The 15,390-nt window shown below is 44.6% G+C and overlaps 1 protein-coding gene across 1 annotated transcript; it reads right to left on the bottom strand.

The window, feature by feature from the left end:
• Positions 1-258: 258 nt before the first annotated feature.
• LOC119306030 (protein FEZ-like) lies at positions 259-1,830 on the bottom strand. The gene is made up of 4 exons (XM_037582382.1): positions 1,644-1,830; positions 1,007-1,308; positions 597-915; positions 259-467 (listed from the first exon to the last, which is right to left on the bottom strand). Exons 1-4 carry the CDS (start codon positions 1,828-1,830, stop codon positions 259-261), a joined length of 1,017 nt encoding a protein of 338 aa, XP_037438279.1.
• Positions 1,831-15,390: the final 13,560 nt, after the last annotated feature.

The following is a 15,390-nucleotide window of genomic DNA, read 5'->3' as shown; positions in this document are numbered from 1 at the left end:
GTAATTTCTGTATATGTTCATTACTCTCCACACAAAGTACAGCATCACAATAGCACTCAGCTTAAAATATATACTGATATACACAATACACCCATCTTCTCTCTGTTAGCTCTGCTGTTAACAAGGGTATATATAACTCACTATGTACAGTACATCTAACCCAAAACTGAACAACAATAGCTGGTGTCTATCTTTGCTAACAGAAATGCTAACAGATGAAGGTGGCGCACACCTCTGACTCTGTGTAGGGCAAGGTATCTAGTACTGTGGCATCTCAGCAGGGACAGTTGGGCTAAGAAAGGATTCCCAAGGTATGTTGCACTTCCAGTCATCTAAAGAGTCTGCTCCTAAATCGAATGGGAAGTTGAGTCTCCCCGGAGCGTCCAACTCATTGTTCATACTGAAAGTATTGCCATGCTTCATTGTGGATGAATCTTGGTTCCTGCTGCTCATGCCGACATTTACATCTGCAGAAGAATCAGCCAGAAATCCAGTGATCTGCTGCTCAGGCTGCCCAAACTGCATGTTGAAGAGCGGCGGTGCAGTGTGCTCGGGCTTCTGTGATGGCTGTGTTTGGAATGGCAAGATGGTGGGACCTTCCAGTTCCAGAGATGGATTGCAGTTAAAGCTTATGACCTTGCATGAAGAGCCATCCTGTGTGTTGCTGGGTTTCTGAAGCTGCTGCTGTCCCTGGAACCCATGTTTGCTGTTGAACTGACTTGCTGGTGCCTCTGCAACTTGCAATGAGCGGGAGGAGCTCTCCGAAGCAAAATGTGAAGCTTGCACCGGTTGCATTGCAGAGAAGAGATCTTGCTCAGTTGTCCCAGGCAATGGAGGGCCCCAAGTGTGAGACAGCGCCATTTGCTGTGCCATCGAACTGGTCTTCTTGAAGATCTTACATATGGTCCAAGAGTCCTGTTTTGGGCAACAGAAAAGTGACCTTAAGAATTTGGCATAACATTTGAATTTAGCTCTGTAACTACATATTATGAATTGAAATGCTTACGTTGAGCGGGATGTTCTTATCGATTGGTCTCTTGGGAAGTGATGGATCGGTGAGCGAAGGAAGCCTGAACTCATGCATCATCCAGTCAGTTTTGATCCCTCTTGCTGCCCTGCCTCTGTAGAAGACAAGGGACTTCTTCAGGCCTATGCACCTGGTGCCTTCGGAGGAGTAGATCGGCCTGTCTGTTCCTGTGGCTTTCCAGAACCCAGCTGCTGTGACTCGGTTTGGCCTCGCGCTGTTGCGATATTTCCGGTCCCTTGGGCAGTAAAAGTACCAGTCCGTCTCACCGGTGCTCGCAAGCTCTGTCGTGGAGAAGGGACATGGAAGTTAGACTTTGCAGTAGTAAGGTGAGTAACCCATCTATGTACTGTAGGTTAGCTTGTGATGAGAAGATGGTCAATACTACTACTGATTTCGTTCAACTGAACCTCCAGTGAATGGATGAGCCCAAGACTTACTTAACTAAAGATTAAGGGTGAAACCAACTTATGTTGAATCAGCATCCTAATTCCTAGCCTCTCCTTGGAAGATACTAGTACAATCTTTGGAATTCTCAAAAGTCAATTGTGTTCCAATCTGTTAAGGAGAGGAAAAAAAAAGATGTATAACAAGGAGATGTAAGAAGATGCAATCTTACTTGGGAGGTCCCACGGGTCAAACTTGTAGATGTCCAGCTGCCTGATGAGCTCAATAGAGATAGGCTTTTGCTGGATCTTGTTCTTGAGGTAGAAACTAACGAGCTCTTCATCGGTAGGATGGAACCGGAACCCCGGCATGATGATCTCATCTGATTTGTCCATGTTGACATCATTTATGCCCTCCATTGTAATCCCACAAAGTCTAGCTTGTGCAGTAGTGAATGGCTTCTTGGGATGAAGCTGCTGAGCTGAGGTGAAGACAATCACCGGCCGAGAGATGTACTTATATGCTACCTGGAGCGGCTGGATGAGGCCCACAGGTCTGAAGGGTCTTGTTCTTCCTTCAATAATCACTTTTAGTTCACTCTCTGTTTGAAAGCTGCCGCGATTTGTTTAATGCTGGATTAGTATCTCAACTAAGACAGGCCGAGCAGCATGAAGAGATGGATGCCAGTCACTTTCAGTTCACACTTAGAATATTCACACACGGCAGTAAAAACATTCTTAAACTGTAGTACAGCAACACTTGCCTTGTAGATTTAGTTTTGATTTTCTGTTTCATCTTTTTGATAAACGAAAAAGACATGCAATTCCAGTACACGGCAATAACCGACCGAAACTATAAATGCAACTCTTTATTGAGCACCTTTAGCTTTATTAACAGCAATGAATATATATGTTTTTGTTGTCAGTGAATATTTATGTTCTTTTGACACCTGAAACGAAAATTTTCCGATTCATGTGATAATTATACGCAGTTTCCTGATTAGTCTAGGTTTTGGGCATTGCATAATGAACAGTAATCTGTACTTAATTAGCATAACCTTCAATGTCCATGCGTGTGTGTGTGTGAGAGAGAGAGGGATAAGAGTCCTACTGACTGATTACCCAGAGACAGTGATAGCCTTACCAGTGTAATTTCCTTGCACTTTTTTTAATGAAGTAGCGTGAGTGACTCTGCTGATGAGTGTTGGAACAGAAGGTTCTTCTTATTCTAAGGGCAGTTTTGTAGACTAAATAAATTTTAGTACTCCCTCCGTCCGGAAATACTTGTGCTGAAAAATGAATGTATCTAGAATTAAAATACATCTAGATACATCCATTCCTTCGACGAGTATTTCCGGACGGAGGGAGTAATCGCTTGAGTTGCCACGGTGGAAAGCCGGTCCAATTTGCTCCAACAGCGAGTCAGCTTTTTTTGCTGGTCACTCCACACGGCACAGTTGTTTCTTGCCCCGTTGCACACTCCAGAAAGTAATGATGATCTGTCTATTCTGTTCTCAGCATCCACATGACGAACTGGAGAAGGGCCATCTTTGACGACGTCAGATCCGCGGGGGTGTGGGTGCGATGGTCGGTAGGCGACGATTGTTCCGGTGCCGCCTAGCTAGCTCTTGCAAACCCGGGTCATCCTTGTTGGTGTGGAACAGAGTTTTTTGCTTCTTCTTCTATCGATGTATTGAGATCGCAAGACCTTCTCGTTTCCTCGAAAAAGAAGGAAGAGAAAACACCTTATCTGCTGTCAGAGCACCATGTTTTCTACATGCACATGAAACAGCGGATACCATCAGCGAACTCAAACAAACTTGACGCCAAGTTTTCGCAGCTGACAAACTGGAAGGATTATGATCAAGGTCCGTTTGTTATTGTTCTTGACAGATTGTTCATTTTTTGTCGAAAACTCATACATTGTCTTGTTTTTCGAATATGAGAAGCACTGCGCACAAGCAAGTGGCCGTGAGCATGATTAGTCAATCGTCTCACTCTGCAACTACTAAGCAAACACTTGGATCTTCAGAGTGCACCGGCTGAACAGAGGTAGTCGATTTTCCCACATTCGCAGCGCATTCATCAGCAACCTGGTAGCAAGTACCCAGGGTTCGAAAAGGCGGTCACAAATTCCCTTAAATTTAACCAACAAGAACTGTGCATGCAGCATTCATCCCAGACACCAAAGACTAATGGAAAGTTAACGAGAGACAGCATAACTAACTAGTATCAGTTCCAACAGCATTAAGAAGTCTCAGACACTTTAAACAGATTCTGGCCGAAGTTACTACGAAAACAAGCAAAACAGCAGCTAGTTTAGTGCTGAACTGAAAGCAATAAATTGCCTTGAGATAGCAGCACCACCAAAGCTCCCTGCCACTGCGGCCATCAACAGTCTGTATCAAGGAAAATTTGACAAATGTCAGCCTCCATTGCAGCATATTTACAACATCCTACATGCCCAAGCCCAAAAGAATCAAAAAAATTGCCCTCACCATTTAATCCGCATGGAGGAACGCGACGGAGCATCCGAAATCCGAAGACCCCTAGCATTTCTTGCTGCCACCTATTGTCCATACAGAAGAAGATTAGATTTGTATACAGTGGCATCATCACTAGGCAAAAATCCAGACGTGCTATAGTGAGATGAACTCTCTGAGTTTGTCAGGGAGGGACAGACCTAGTGATGCGGCGTTCAGGAACGCCTCGTCTTCAGGGAACAGCTGCAGATTCTTGGACTTCAGCAGGTACTTGACAGCATCGTCCTGGAAGTCCACCAGGCTGCCGACCTTCACGAGTTCAGCAAGCGAAGGGATGCGGTCCGGCGTCTCGAAGAGCAGTCCTCGGGCTACCTCGTCAGCAAAGTTCGTCGCAAACTCGATCTTCTCTTTGTAACCAGCTGCTGCACCAGCACCATCGCCTCGCTGCACATACAGCTTCGAGTTCTCCCTCTCCCACCTGATCATCCGGCTGGCCTCCACGTCCACAGCCTCTCCAGAGGACAGCTTCACGCGGTACCCCACCGTGATCGGCTTCGTGGTCTCCAGGACGCTCACATTCAGCAGGCGAGAGACCATGGTGTGCCACTCTTTGGAAGCAATGTCAAGAGCTGGATCAGCAAGGAAAGCAATGACTATCTGGACCAGACCGGCACTGATCACCTCACGCTGGTCAGCAACCGTGTTGCAACCGCCATCCTGGCCCAAGGTGACAAAAGAATCGCTCTTCTCGGCGGCTTTGGATACTGCTGTTGGATTAATTATGCATCTATGAGATGCCATTAGCAGAATCTAATTGCACCTAGATCACCTCGCAACATGAACAGAGAAGGGTTTAGGGTTTCTTTACATGTCACGGGAGTGGACATGATCGTCTGCTCGGTGCAGGCGTGATGCAGGGGTGATGTAGTCGAAGTAGATGTTCTCCTCGACGTCCTGATTCCTTCAGGACGCCACCGGGACTGGCCGGGGACGGCGGCGGCGGCTGGCTTTGGTCTTCCCGTCGCTGCAGCGCTCCCCCTGATCGGATGGGGTGAGAGAATATCGGGAGGGGAGTGAAACCGTACGTGAATTGTGATCGCGCAGGTGGCCAGCTCTCTCCTGTATCCTTTTATATGGCGCTGGCGACAGGGGACCCAAAACCTGAGTTGGTTTTTGGGCGCCCCCGATCAGGGCGCATTAGTTCTGATCGAGGCTCACGTACGTTGGTACGTGGACCCTTCACTTATCGTTATCCCTTCTTTCCCTTTTTTTCGGTTAGACTAATAGATCTAATCTAGCTTGTTTGAGCCGTCAGATCAAAACCAACATTCTCCCCCTTGATCGTTAGGCTTAACTTCATTCGCCCATTCTACATAGGAATGATGTACCAAAGTGAGGTGTTATAACAGCTCAAAACGCCATAGAACCTCAACACTTATAGTACACCCGCCTATTTCGAAATGGAAAACATTTTACTAATTGGGGAGTGGTTTATTTTAATGGTCCTCTTATTCCAGAATCATCAGGCCTCCAGTAGTCCCATGCCGGCAACATGCTCACGAAAGATACTGGGTGGTAAGCCTTTTGTTAGCGGATCCGCAAGCATATGCTTCGTTCTTATATGTTTAACATCAACTGTTTGATCCTGGATTCTATCTTTCACAACACGATACTTTATGTCAATGTGTCTGGCAGCATTACTTGACCTGTTGTTACTCATATAGAAAACTGCTGGTTCATTATCGCAGTACAATAAAATTGGTTTAGATATGCTGTCAACCACTTTAAGTCCGGGTATAAAATTCTTTAGCCATACAGCCTGCCCGGTGGCCTCATAACATGCTACAAATTCCGCTTGCATCGTAGATCCAGCAGTTAACGTTTGTTTGCAGCTTTTCCACGATATAGCTCCTCCCGCGAGTGTGAATATATAACCTGACGTGGATCTCATACTATCCACACACCCGGCAAAATCAGAGTCTGAATAACCAACAATTTCTAGGTTATCAGTTCTTTTATATGTAAGCATGAAGTCCTTAGTTCCTTGCATATAACGCAAGACTTTCTTTGCGGCCTTCCAGTGGTGCGGTCCTGGATTTGATTGGTATCTGCCAAGCACCCCGGTTACAAAACATAAGTCTGGGCGTGTACACACTTGAGCATACATGATGCTTCCAACAGCTGAAGCATAAGGAACCGACTTCATCTGATCAGTTTCACATTGGTTCCTCGGACATTGAAATGTCCCAAACTTATCGCCCTTAACTATAGGAGCAGGTGAGGGTGAGCACTTATGCATATTGAATTTTTTCAGTACTCTCTCAAAGTATGCCTTTTGAGATAGTCCTAACGTTCCTCTGGACCTATCTCGATGAATCTCGATGCCGAAGACATACGAGGCTTCACCAAGATCTTTCATATCAAAACTGGATGACAGAAAATTCTTGGTCTCATGCAGCATATCCTTATCGCTACATGCCAACAATATGTCATCAACGTATAGGACTAAAAATGTGAACCTACTGCCTTTAAACTTAACGTATATGCAGTTGTCCACAACATTTTCGGTGAAACCAAAAGTTTTGATAATTTTATCAAACTTGAGGTACCACTCTCTTGAAGCTTGCTTCAAGCCATAAATTGATTTCTTTAGACGACATGCTAAATGTTCCTTTCCTTCCACAACAAAGCCTTCTGGCTGAGCCATGTAGACATCTTCTTTTAAGTCACCATTTAGAAATGCCGTTTTAACATCTATTTGGTGTAGTTCCAGGTCGTAATGAGCTACTAATGCCATTATGATTCTGAAAGAATCCTTGGTTGACACAGGGGAGAAGGTTTGCTTATAATCAATGCCTTCTCTCTGTGTATACCCTTTTGCCACTAGCCTTGCCTTGAACCGTTCGACATTCCCTTTGGAATCATACTTGGTTTTGTAGACCCACTTGCAGCCTACTTTCTTAGCTCCATCGGGAACTTCTACTAAGTCCCATACGTCGTTTGAGCCCATAGATTTCAACTCGTCTTCCATGGCAACCAACCATTTGGACGAATTTTCGCTTTTAATGGCTTCCTTATATGAGGTTGGATCCTCCACCTTTCCCATATCATTCATGTCCTCCATCAAAAAAGTGATATAATCATCTGATATGGCTTTCTTCCTCTCACGCCGTGGTCTACCCATGGGCGGAGGTGGTGGTGGAACATCATCATTTTCATTATTTTCTCGGAGATCCTCATTTGTGTTTGGATTCTCATTATTAGTTTCTGGATCACCATTTGACTGAGAGACTGAACCGTGAGATTCAGGATCATCAGATGTCACATTTCTTCGTATTGGAAAAACAATCTCTTGGATAGTCGGGGATGGTACACAAACCCGCTTCTCCTCAAGATTGATCTCCCTTAAATTTGTGACCTCATTATCCTCAAAAAATACCGCTTGTCTAGTCTCCACAAACTTGGTGGTGTGTCTTGGACAATAAAAACTATATCCCTTTCCCCTATGAGGGTATCCAACGAAGAAACAGCTAACCGTTTTTTGATCCAGTTTCTTAAGTTGTGGATTGAAAACTTTAGCTTCAGCAGGGCAACCCCACACCCGTAAGTAATTCAAGCTCGGTTTCTTTCCCGCCCACATCTCGTAAGGTGTGTTCGGTGCTGACTTAGTTGGAGCAAGATTTAGTATGTGTGCAGCTGTCTTTAATGCCTCTATCCAAAGGCTTACGGTAAACTAGAGTGACTAAGCATGCTTCGCACCATATCCATAAGGGTGCGGTTGCGGCGCTCGGCCACACCATTTTGTTGTGGTTCACCAGGCATTGAGTACTGAGCAATGATTCCATTTTCAGATAAGAACTTGGCAAAAGGTCCAGGAATCTGCCCATAAGGAGCATGTCTACCATAATACTCTCCCCCGCGATCAGACCGTACAACTTTGATTTTTGCGTTCAGTTGATTTTCAACCTCCGCTTTATAGACTTTGAATTTCTCCAAAGCTTCCGATCGGTCACGTATGGGATAAATATACCCATAGCGGGAAAAGTCATCTGTGAATGTAATGAACGAATCAAAACCATCTACAGACTTAACATTAAGGGGTCCACATATGTCGGTGTGAATTAATTCTAAAATCCTTGTGGCTCTAACTGCTCCTTTCTTAATTGTTTTTGCAAATTTTCCTTTAATGCAGTCGACACATTTGTCTGCATCTGAGAAGTCTCATGGGAGGAGTATTTCATTTTTAACTAAGCGTTCCATTCTCCCCCTCGAAATGTGGCCCAAATGACAATGCCACAATTTCGAAGAATTACTTACTCCTTTCCATTTCTTCTCAACATTAATTTCATCACTCACATGCATAACTGAATCATTATGAAGAGATAACATGTATAGTTGGCCTCGTCTAACACCGATGCCTACATTCTTATTACATTTGATCAAAGCAAATTGTTTCTTGCCAAAATGGCACTCATACATATCATCATCTAAACGAGAAACTGAAATCAAATTCCTACTTAAGGTAGGCACATAAATAACATTATTCAATCTAAGAGTGTGGCCAGTGTGTAGCTCCAACGTGAGAGATCCCACAGCTTCAACATCGGCCTCAACTCCGTTCGCAACCTTAAGCTTTCTTGTTCCTCCTCTTATGGTTTGGATCGTATCGAATCCCTGCATAGAGTTAGCAACGTGAGTGGTTGCCCCTGAATCAATCCACCATGACTTTATTGAAAAATCAACATAAAGTGATTCATCTACAAAAGTAATTTCATCAATACCTCTTTTGTTCATCCATTTTAGAAAGCCTGGGCAGTCCCTTTGATAGTGTCCCTCTTCTTTGCAGAAGTTACAAGCATTTTCTCGAGCAGTGGAGCTGCTAGGAGCAGAAGAAGAACCACCGGCTTCTTTACCCTTGAATGCCTTAGGGTTGAATGGCTTAGTGCCTTCTTTCTTGACTTGCCTTTTCTGAGGCTTAGGGAAACCTTGTCCGTCATGCTTTCTCTTGTTAGAGCCAACATGAAAGACATGGTCTTTCTTCTGCCTCATGATCCTTTCTTCCTCCTGGACGATCCTTGCGGTCATCTCAGAGAGTGGCCATTTTTCCTTTAGAGAGTTATAGTTGACCTTAAATTGTTCAAACTCTTCAGGAAGAGACTCAAGAATAATTATGACAAGAAGGGCTTCACTTAAAGAACACTCCAAAGCCTTAAGCTTGGTGAAAGCATTTACCACCCTCAATATGTGCTGCCTAACATTTCCGTTAATAGTGTATTTCTGAAGAAGTTTAGCAAAAAGCTCATGAGCATACACTTTGTCGGAGCCTTTAAATTGCTCCTCCATTTCAGTGAGGAAATCTTTAGCAGTATCTTTCTTAGGGAGTGCTTCAGAAATGTCCGGCGATATTGTCGCTTTCATGATGAGAAGCGCAATATGGTTGGACTTATTCCACTTTTCCATCTTAACATCATACTCCTTCTTGAGTTCTGCATACCCTGTGACACCTGCCACAGGTGCCACAGGTTTTTCTTTCCTCAAGGCATAGTCAAATTCATTACAACCCAAACATAATTCGACTTGGGACTTCCAACGAGGGAAGTTACTCCCCGTAAGTGGTTCGATCGTGTCGGACCGGAATGGAGCGGAAGCTGAAATCATCATAAAAGTTCATAAGTAAACTTGCATGATTATAAATTTACGTTGGTAAATAAACAAACATGCCAAGTATTTAATTTCAACTCCATGTCAAAACACCGTTGGGCAAAAAAAACATGGATTTAAAATATCATAGGGGATGACTCATAATAATAAAACAACGTTGGTCCGAATTAAAATTAGAGTCATTTTATTCTTAATTTAAACATCAACATAAAAGAAAATATCATTATTTTTTATGTCTAAAAATTCATCATGCAAAACACATAATAAATCCTGAATAAAAAATCTCGTTGGTTCAATTTTACCCAGAATAATAATGTGTTCATTTTATTTTTAGGCATTTTCTGTTTTAAACAGTGCAAAACATGAAAGATATTAACTTACAGTGCACTGAAAAACACAGAAAAATGCGACGGCCCAAAATACCCACAGTTATTCAATAGCCCAACCGAGCAGCGAAAAACCGTAATAAAAAAACACACTGGGCTAAGGCAACCCAGGCTGAAGCCCATGGCCGAAAATGGCCCATTAATGCCCGCCGGCCCGAGTCGGCACTCCGCGTCGCTGTGAGCCATCCGATAGAATTGGACGGTCGGCGCGGCTTGCGGCCGGAACAAAAATGCCGACCGGCCTAACCCTAGTCTCACTTTCTCCCCTGACCCCCCGCGTTTAGCGCTACAGAGAGCGGCGGCGACATTCAACGGCGGCTCGAGGCGCGCCGGCCATGGCGGCGCGGCGGCTGCGCTCGCCGGAGGAGCGTGCAGCAGGATGAATCCCGCGCGCTCCCCCGTCGAACGTGGCCCCGGCGTCCGTGCTTCATGGCGCATCAAGGGAGGAGGGACGCCGGCCACCGCGACATGAGGGGCGACGGCGATGAGCTCGTCCATTCAAGTAGCGGCGGTGGCGGCTAGTAGACGTTCCGCGCGTCGCTCCGGTGGGAGGCGACGGCGTCGCGGCGTCTCCGCCCTCGCACTACGGTGGATGCAGTGCGGGCCCCGAAGGGAAAGGCGGCTACGCGGCGCATTAGGTGAGGATTCTCCTCATTCTTCTCCAATTCGTGTACATAGTGCGTGATTTGTGGTGAAAACACTCCTAATTTCAGAATTAGGGTTCTTTCGAATTGGGGAAAAATTCTAGGGTTCTTGAACATGGGAGGGTTTGCTACTGTTGATCCCTCTGCCTTCTAATTTGTTTATCAAAAACCGGAATCAGTACGTAAACATGATTGATTCTAATTAACCGTGACATAACCATGAGCATTAATCTTTAACATGGGTTAATTAAAAGAACTGACATTAACAGTAATGATCCGAAGCAAAATTAGTGTATCACATAATTATTTGCAGATGGCAATTGGCATGAACGTCAAACAGTAGCATGAGCATCAGGCTAAAACTTTAAATCTTGATCATAAAAAAAATCCTAATCCTGACTTGATCTAAACTTGATGTTGATCTACAGATCAATAATATAGGGACCTAATGCAATCAGAATTGGCGACTGATACCATTGTTGGATTAATTATGCATCTATGAGATGCCATTAGCAGAATCTAATTGCACCTAGATCACCTCGCAACATGAACAGAGAAGGGTTTAGGGTTTCTTTACATGTCACGGGAGTGGACATGATCGCCTGCTCGGTGCAGGCGTGATGCAGGGGTGATGTAGTCGAAGTAGATGTTCTCCTCGACGTCCTGATTCCTTCAGGACGCCACCGGGACTGGCCGGGGACGGCGGCGGCGGCTGGCTTTGGTCTTCCCGTCGCTGCAGCGCTCCTCCTGATCGGATGGGGTGAGAGAATATCGGGAGGGGAGTGAAACCGTACGTGAATTGTGATCGCGCAGGTGGCCAGCTCTCTCCTGTATCCTTTTATATGGCGCTGGCGACAGGGGACCCAAAACCTGAGTTGGTTTTTGGGCGCCCTCGATCAGGGCGCATTAGTTCTGATCGAGGCTCACGTACGTTGGTACGTGGACCCTTCACTTATCGTTATTCCTTCTTTCCCTTTTTCGGTTAGACTAATAGATCTAATCTGGCTTGTTTAAGCCGTCAGATCAAAACCAACAACTGCCTGAACACCGATGCTTCCATATACATTGTTGAGCCTTGCTCGAGAGACGGAAGGAGGGTACCAGATAAAAATGGATTGTCGAGGAAGCTTATCAAACAGATCCTTCAGCAGAAGATCATCAGGAATGAACACGTCCTCCTTCTGCGATAAGATGATCTTCCCATCAGTGCAAACCGGGACCTTGGCACAACTAGAGAGAAGCTTCTCCATGTTCTTGCTCCAGTTCCTCGCAATGAACTGCCAGAAAGCAGAGCAGTTGATTGCGGATATCTCACCGCCAGAGCTCTCCCATGCGCTCCAGAGCTTGCAGTGGTCTTCGGCATCGGGGCCATGCCTCACGCAGAGAACAGATGAGAAGAAGTCCAGCAGCTTCCTGTCATCATAGTATCTGCCCAACACATGCAGCTGCTGGCTGAAGAGGTTGTTCTGATCATGAAGAACACAGCTTACCGGGCTCACCCATTCTCCACCTCCTTCTTCATTTGGTATCCAGATCCAGTCACCACCCTCTTTGTTCTTCTCAGGCCCCCAGCTGCACTCCTTGAGGTACAAGTAGATCCTGGAAATGGTAGCAGTTTCTTTGTGGCTCCGCAGATGCTGAGCAACAAGGCCATGCCCACATCTAACATCCACAGTTACTCCGATTGCCGCAAGTGCATCCTTGAATGAGGCAATCTTTGAACCATAGAAAGATTCATCGATGAAAGGGCCATCTGTTATGCAGATGGAAGACTGCTTGCGATCAAAGAGTATGCATCCATCAGGAGATTGGTATCCAAGTGTTGTCTTCAACCACTTGCAGCTAGTGATTTCCTTCATAAATTCCTTGGGCAATGTTGCCACATCCGAGGCCTGCATCTTTGTCTTGAGAAAATCCAAGATCTGGTCTTCGGGTGTGTAGTTCCCGGCGAAATGACCTGCTGACTTGTAATCTGCTGACAGTTCGATGTATTTCTCATTCCTCCATGGGTTTGTGCCCATCAGTCCAACCCATTTACTACCATTTGCAGGAACTAGAATGCTTTGCCTTTTCGTGACCGCATTGCCATAGTTGTCAATTACTGGCATGATACAACACAGCTCTGCTAACTGGTAGCTCTCCATGTAATTCTTATTGGATGAATGGTACAGAAAGTGAGAAAAAGCAATGGCAGGCCTTCTATCACAGTTCAAGGACTTAACCACAACAATCCCAAAACTGTATACAGATACAACCTCCACTTTTGCATGGCTTTGAAGCCAGTATGTCACTTTTTCCTTCTGCGCGAAACCTTGCAGAGCTGTTTGTGTACGGGGAGACACAAAAAGGCGGTTAGAAGATGGAAACTCCTGGTTCCAGCTGATAAGCCATGACATCCACTTCCCATCAGATGCAATACACAGTCTATCACTCCACTGACTAGCTCTGGATATGCTCCAGACAGAGACATTTTTGTTCCTGTCAACATACTTCAGCAGAGGAATTTGCATCATCTTTGTACTGGAAAAGTTTTGCCAACTGTCTGCGACAAAAGATAGAAGTTCAAGATAAAGCTGTTCATCTACATTGCTGACAAGGTTAGACCCCTCGATGCATTTTGCATACCATTCATGGCTCACACTTTTGACATCGAGAAATGTAAGAACACTATTGTATGCACTCTTGTCAAAATGGGAACTCAGAATGTAGGTTCCATGGGTTGACAGGTTCTTAAGGTCCACTCCAGATTCTCTCGCCTTGACAAGGATATCCCAAAGTGCTGGTTTGAGCCGCGCAACCTCGCAAGGCTTGCAAAACATCTTCTGTGGAGTGTGAGACTCACATGGAACTATATCCTCGATGAGAACCTTCTCTTTGATGCCAGACCTAACAGGCTCAAGTAAAGGGACCAGCGAAGGACTGACAGGTAGGTAATGGAACATCGACGGAATAGTCATTGCTGGTGCATCTGTTCTGGACTTGACAAGTGCTACAAAGGCATTCATGAATGCACTTGGGATACACTCCAGAATTCCCTTGTTCCATGGACTATCGAACAGTATCGCCTCTCTTGATGATGCAAGGAGGAAGTCAGCCTGAATGATGAAGGGGAAGTTCGTTACCATCTCCGTGGGAAGGAAAGCATATACGCCAGGGGATAGCTGCTTCCCACGGGATAGTCGCTCCTTAAGAGGGAAGGCTAGGGTGATGACCCACTCATCGATTTCAGTACGCTTGTCCACCCTGTTCTCTGCCTTGACAGGGAACCTCTGCCTCCACATACGGTACCCGCACTCTGCTTCACTCTCATTCTCTTGAGCAGATAAAAAGACCATGTAAGACTCTGCGTGCATGTTCTTCCTCACTTCAAAGTTCTTCTCACTTGAGCAGATAAAAACACAGTGCTGCCTTTAGCGTTGCCGTTATCTTCACGGACAGAAAGCCACCTGATCTTTGACAGAAACAGTAGCATTTCTGGATGCAGGCTTGACAGCTGCTGCTTCACCGCAGTGACCTTCTCATCCTTCAAAGGCAGGACGATACAGGTTGTTGGAAGGTCTCTGGTAGACCCATATATCTATTTGATATCTGAAAGGCTAGGCCTGGACTCAACCCACTCCGGGACAATGTATCCAATATTGCATTCTGGACACGGCTTCTCATTAAACTTGATTTGATACCCATTACTGAATATATGGGGCTGGCTTGATATCAGGAACACACTTTTGAATCCAATACCTATATAAAAAGAGACATTGATATTACAACTTGTGAGTTTCAATATAAGGGGAACATATACGTTAAGCATGTACATATCCACAGACTAACTCTCCAAATGAAATGGCTGAAATTGTTATATCCATATGGGCCTATGTATCTTTTGCACATCTTATCTTTCTACGAATGGAAACAATTGCCCAGCATGCCTTAAAAACAAAAGTGAAGCGATGCATGCTTAATATTATTTATACCAAGTTTGTATTTGATGGATCTGCTTCAGTAAGTTATTGATGAAGAGTGATGTTTTTCAATCAGAAACATACTACATGAGGGAAAAAATTGTTAATAAAGTTGATGTGCCATGTGCATGAATTTGCCATGCAAAGGCCGATTTCTAGGAGCCTGCCAAAAACAAAACTTTACCTAGCAAGGCTAAGAAAGAAATAGATCCACACACTTTGGAGACAATAGTGAAATGCAGAAGTGACAACTTAACATCAAGAAGATTTGATGTAGTAATATACTCCCTCCGTTCCCAAATAATTGTCTTTCTAGCCATCTCAAATGGACTACAACATATGGATGTATGTAGACATGTTTTAGAATGTAGATTCATTCATTTTGCTCCGTATGTAGTCACTTGTTGAAATCTCTAGAAAGACAATTATTTGGGAACGAAGGGAGTGTATGATATGATAAATAATGAGTCTTACTTCTAGATACAATGGACCTTAAAAGGCCAGTGGTAATATTTTGTGGTCAGTACTATTTCTTACACTAATATTTCAAAACATGCACACATCTCTGTTTCTGAGTGTCAGGAATGAACGCATGATATCTTGCACCACAAATCATCTCAAGCAATACTGTGCATGCTGCACACAATTTGTTTTGCAAAAATACATATACATTATGAGAATATTTGCTCCATCACCATTCTAACTTAGCACTAGATTAAGTGCTAAATAAAATTCTGCCCATCGTATATGTCATTTGATATATAGCAGCTATCATAACGTTTGACAGGGAAAGTTCAAACCGGTGATGCGCTAACAAAATTGAGGTTCTAACATTAAAAGGTAAAAT

This window comes from Triticum dicoccoides, chromosome 5B (assembly GCF_002162155.2).
Source record: "Triticum dicoccoides isolate Atlit2015 ecotype Zavitan chromosome 5B, WEW_v2.0, whole genome shotgun sequence".
In the NCBI taxonomy this organism is placed as follows: Eukaryota; Viridiplantae; Streptophyta; class Magnoliopsida; order Poales; family Poaceae; genus Triticum; species Triticum dicoccoides.
The sequence above is the reverse complement of the archived record's forward strand: the minus strand, read 5'-3'. Positions and strand labels throughout refer to the sequence as shown.

Bases quoted from the DNA above. Each gene is read 5' to 3' on its own strand.
- LOC119306030 (XM_037582382.1), bottom strand. From the start codon at position 1,830: ATGGAGGGCATAAATGATGTCAACATGGACAAATCAGATGAGATCATC. The intron at 1,309-1,643 runs GTAAGATTGCAT...TCTCCACGACAG, and splicing joins TGACCCGTGGGACCTCCCAA to AGCTTGCGAGCACCGGTGAG. The intron at 468-596 runs GTCCCACCATCT...ATTCTTCTGCAG, and splicing joins TCCATCTCTGGAACTGGAAG to ATGTAAATGTCGGCATGAGC.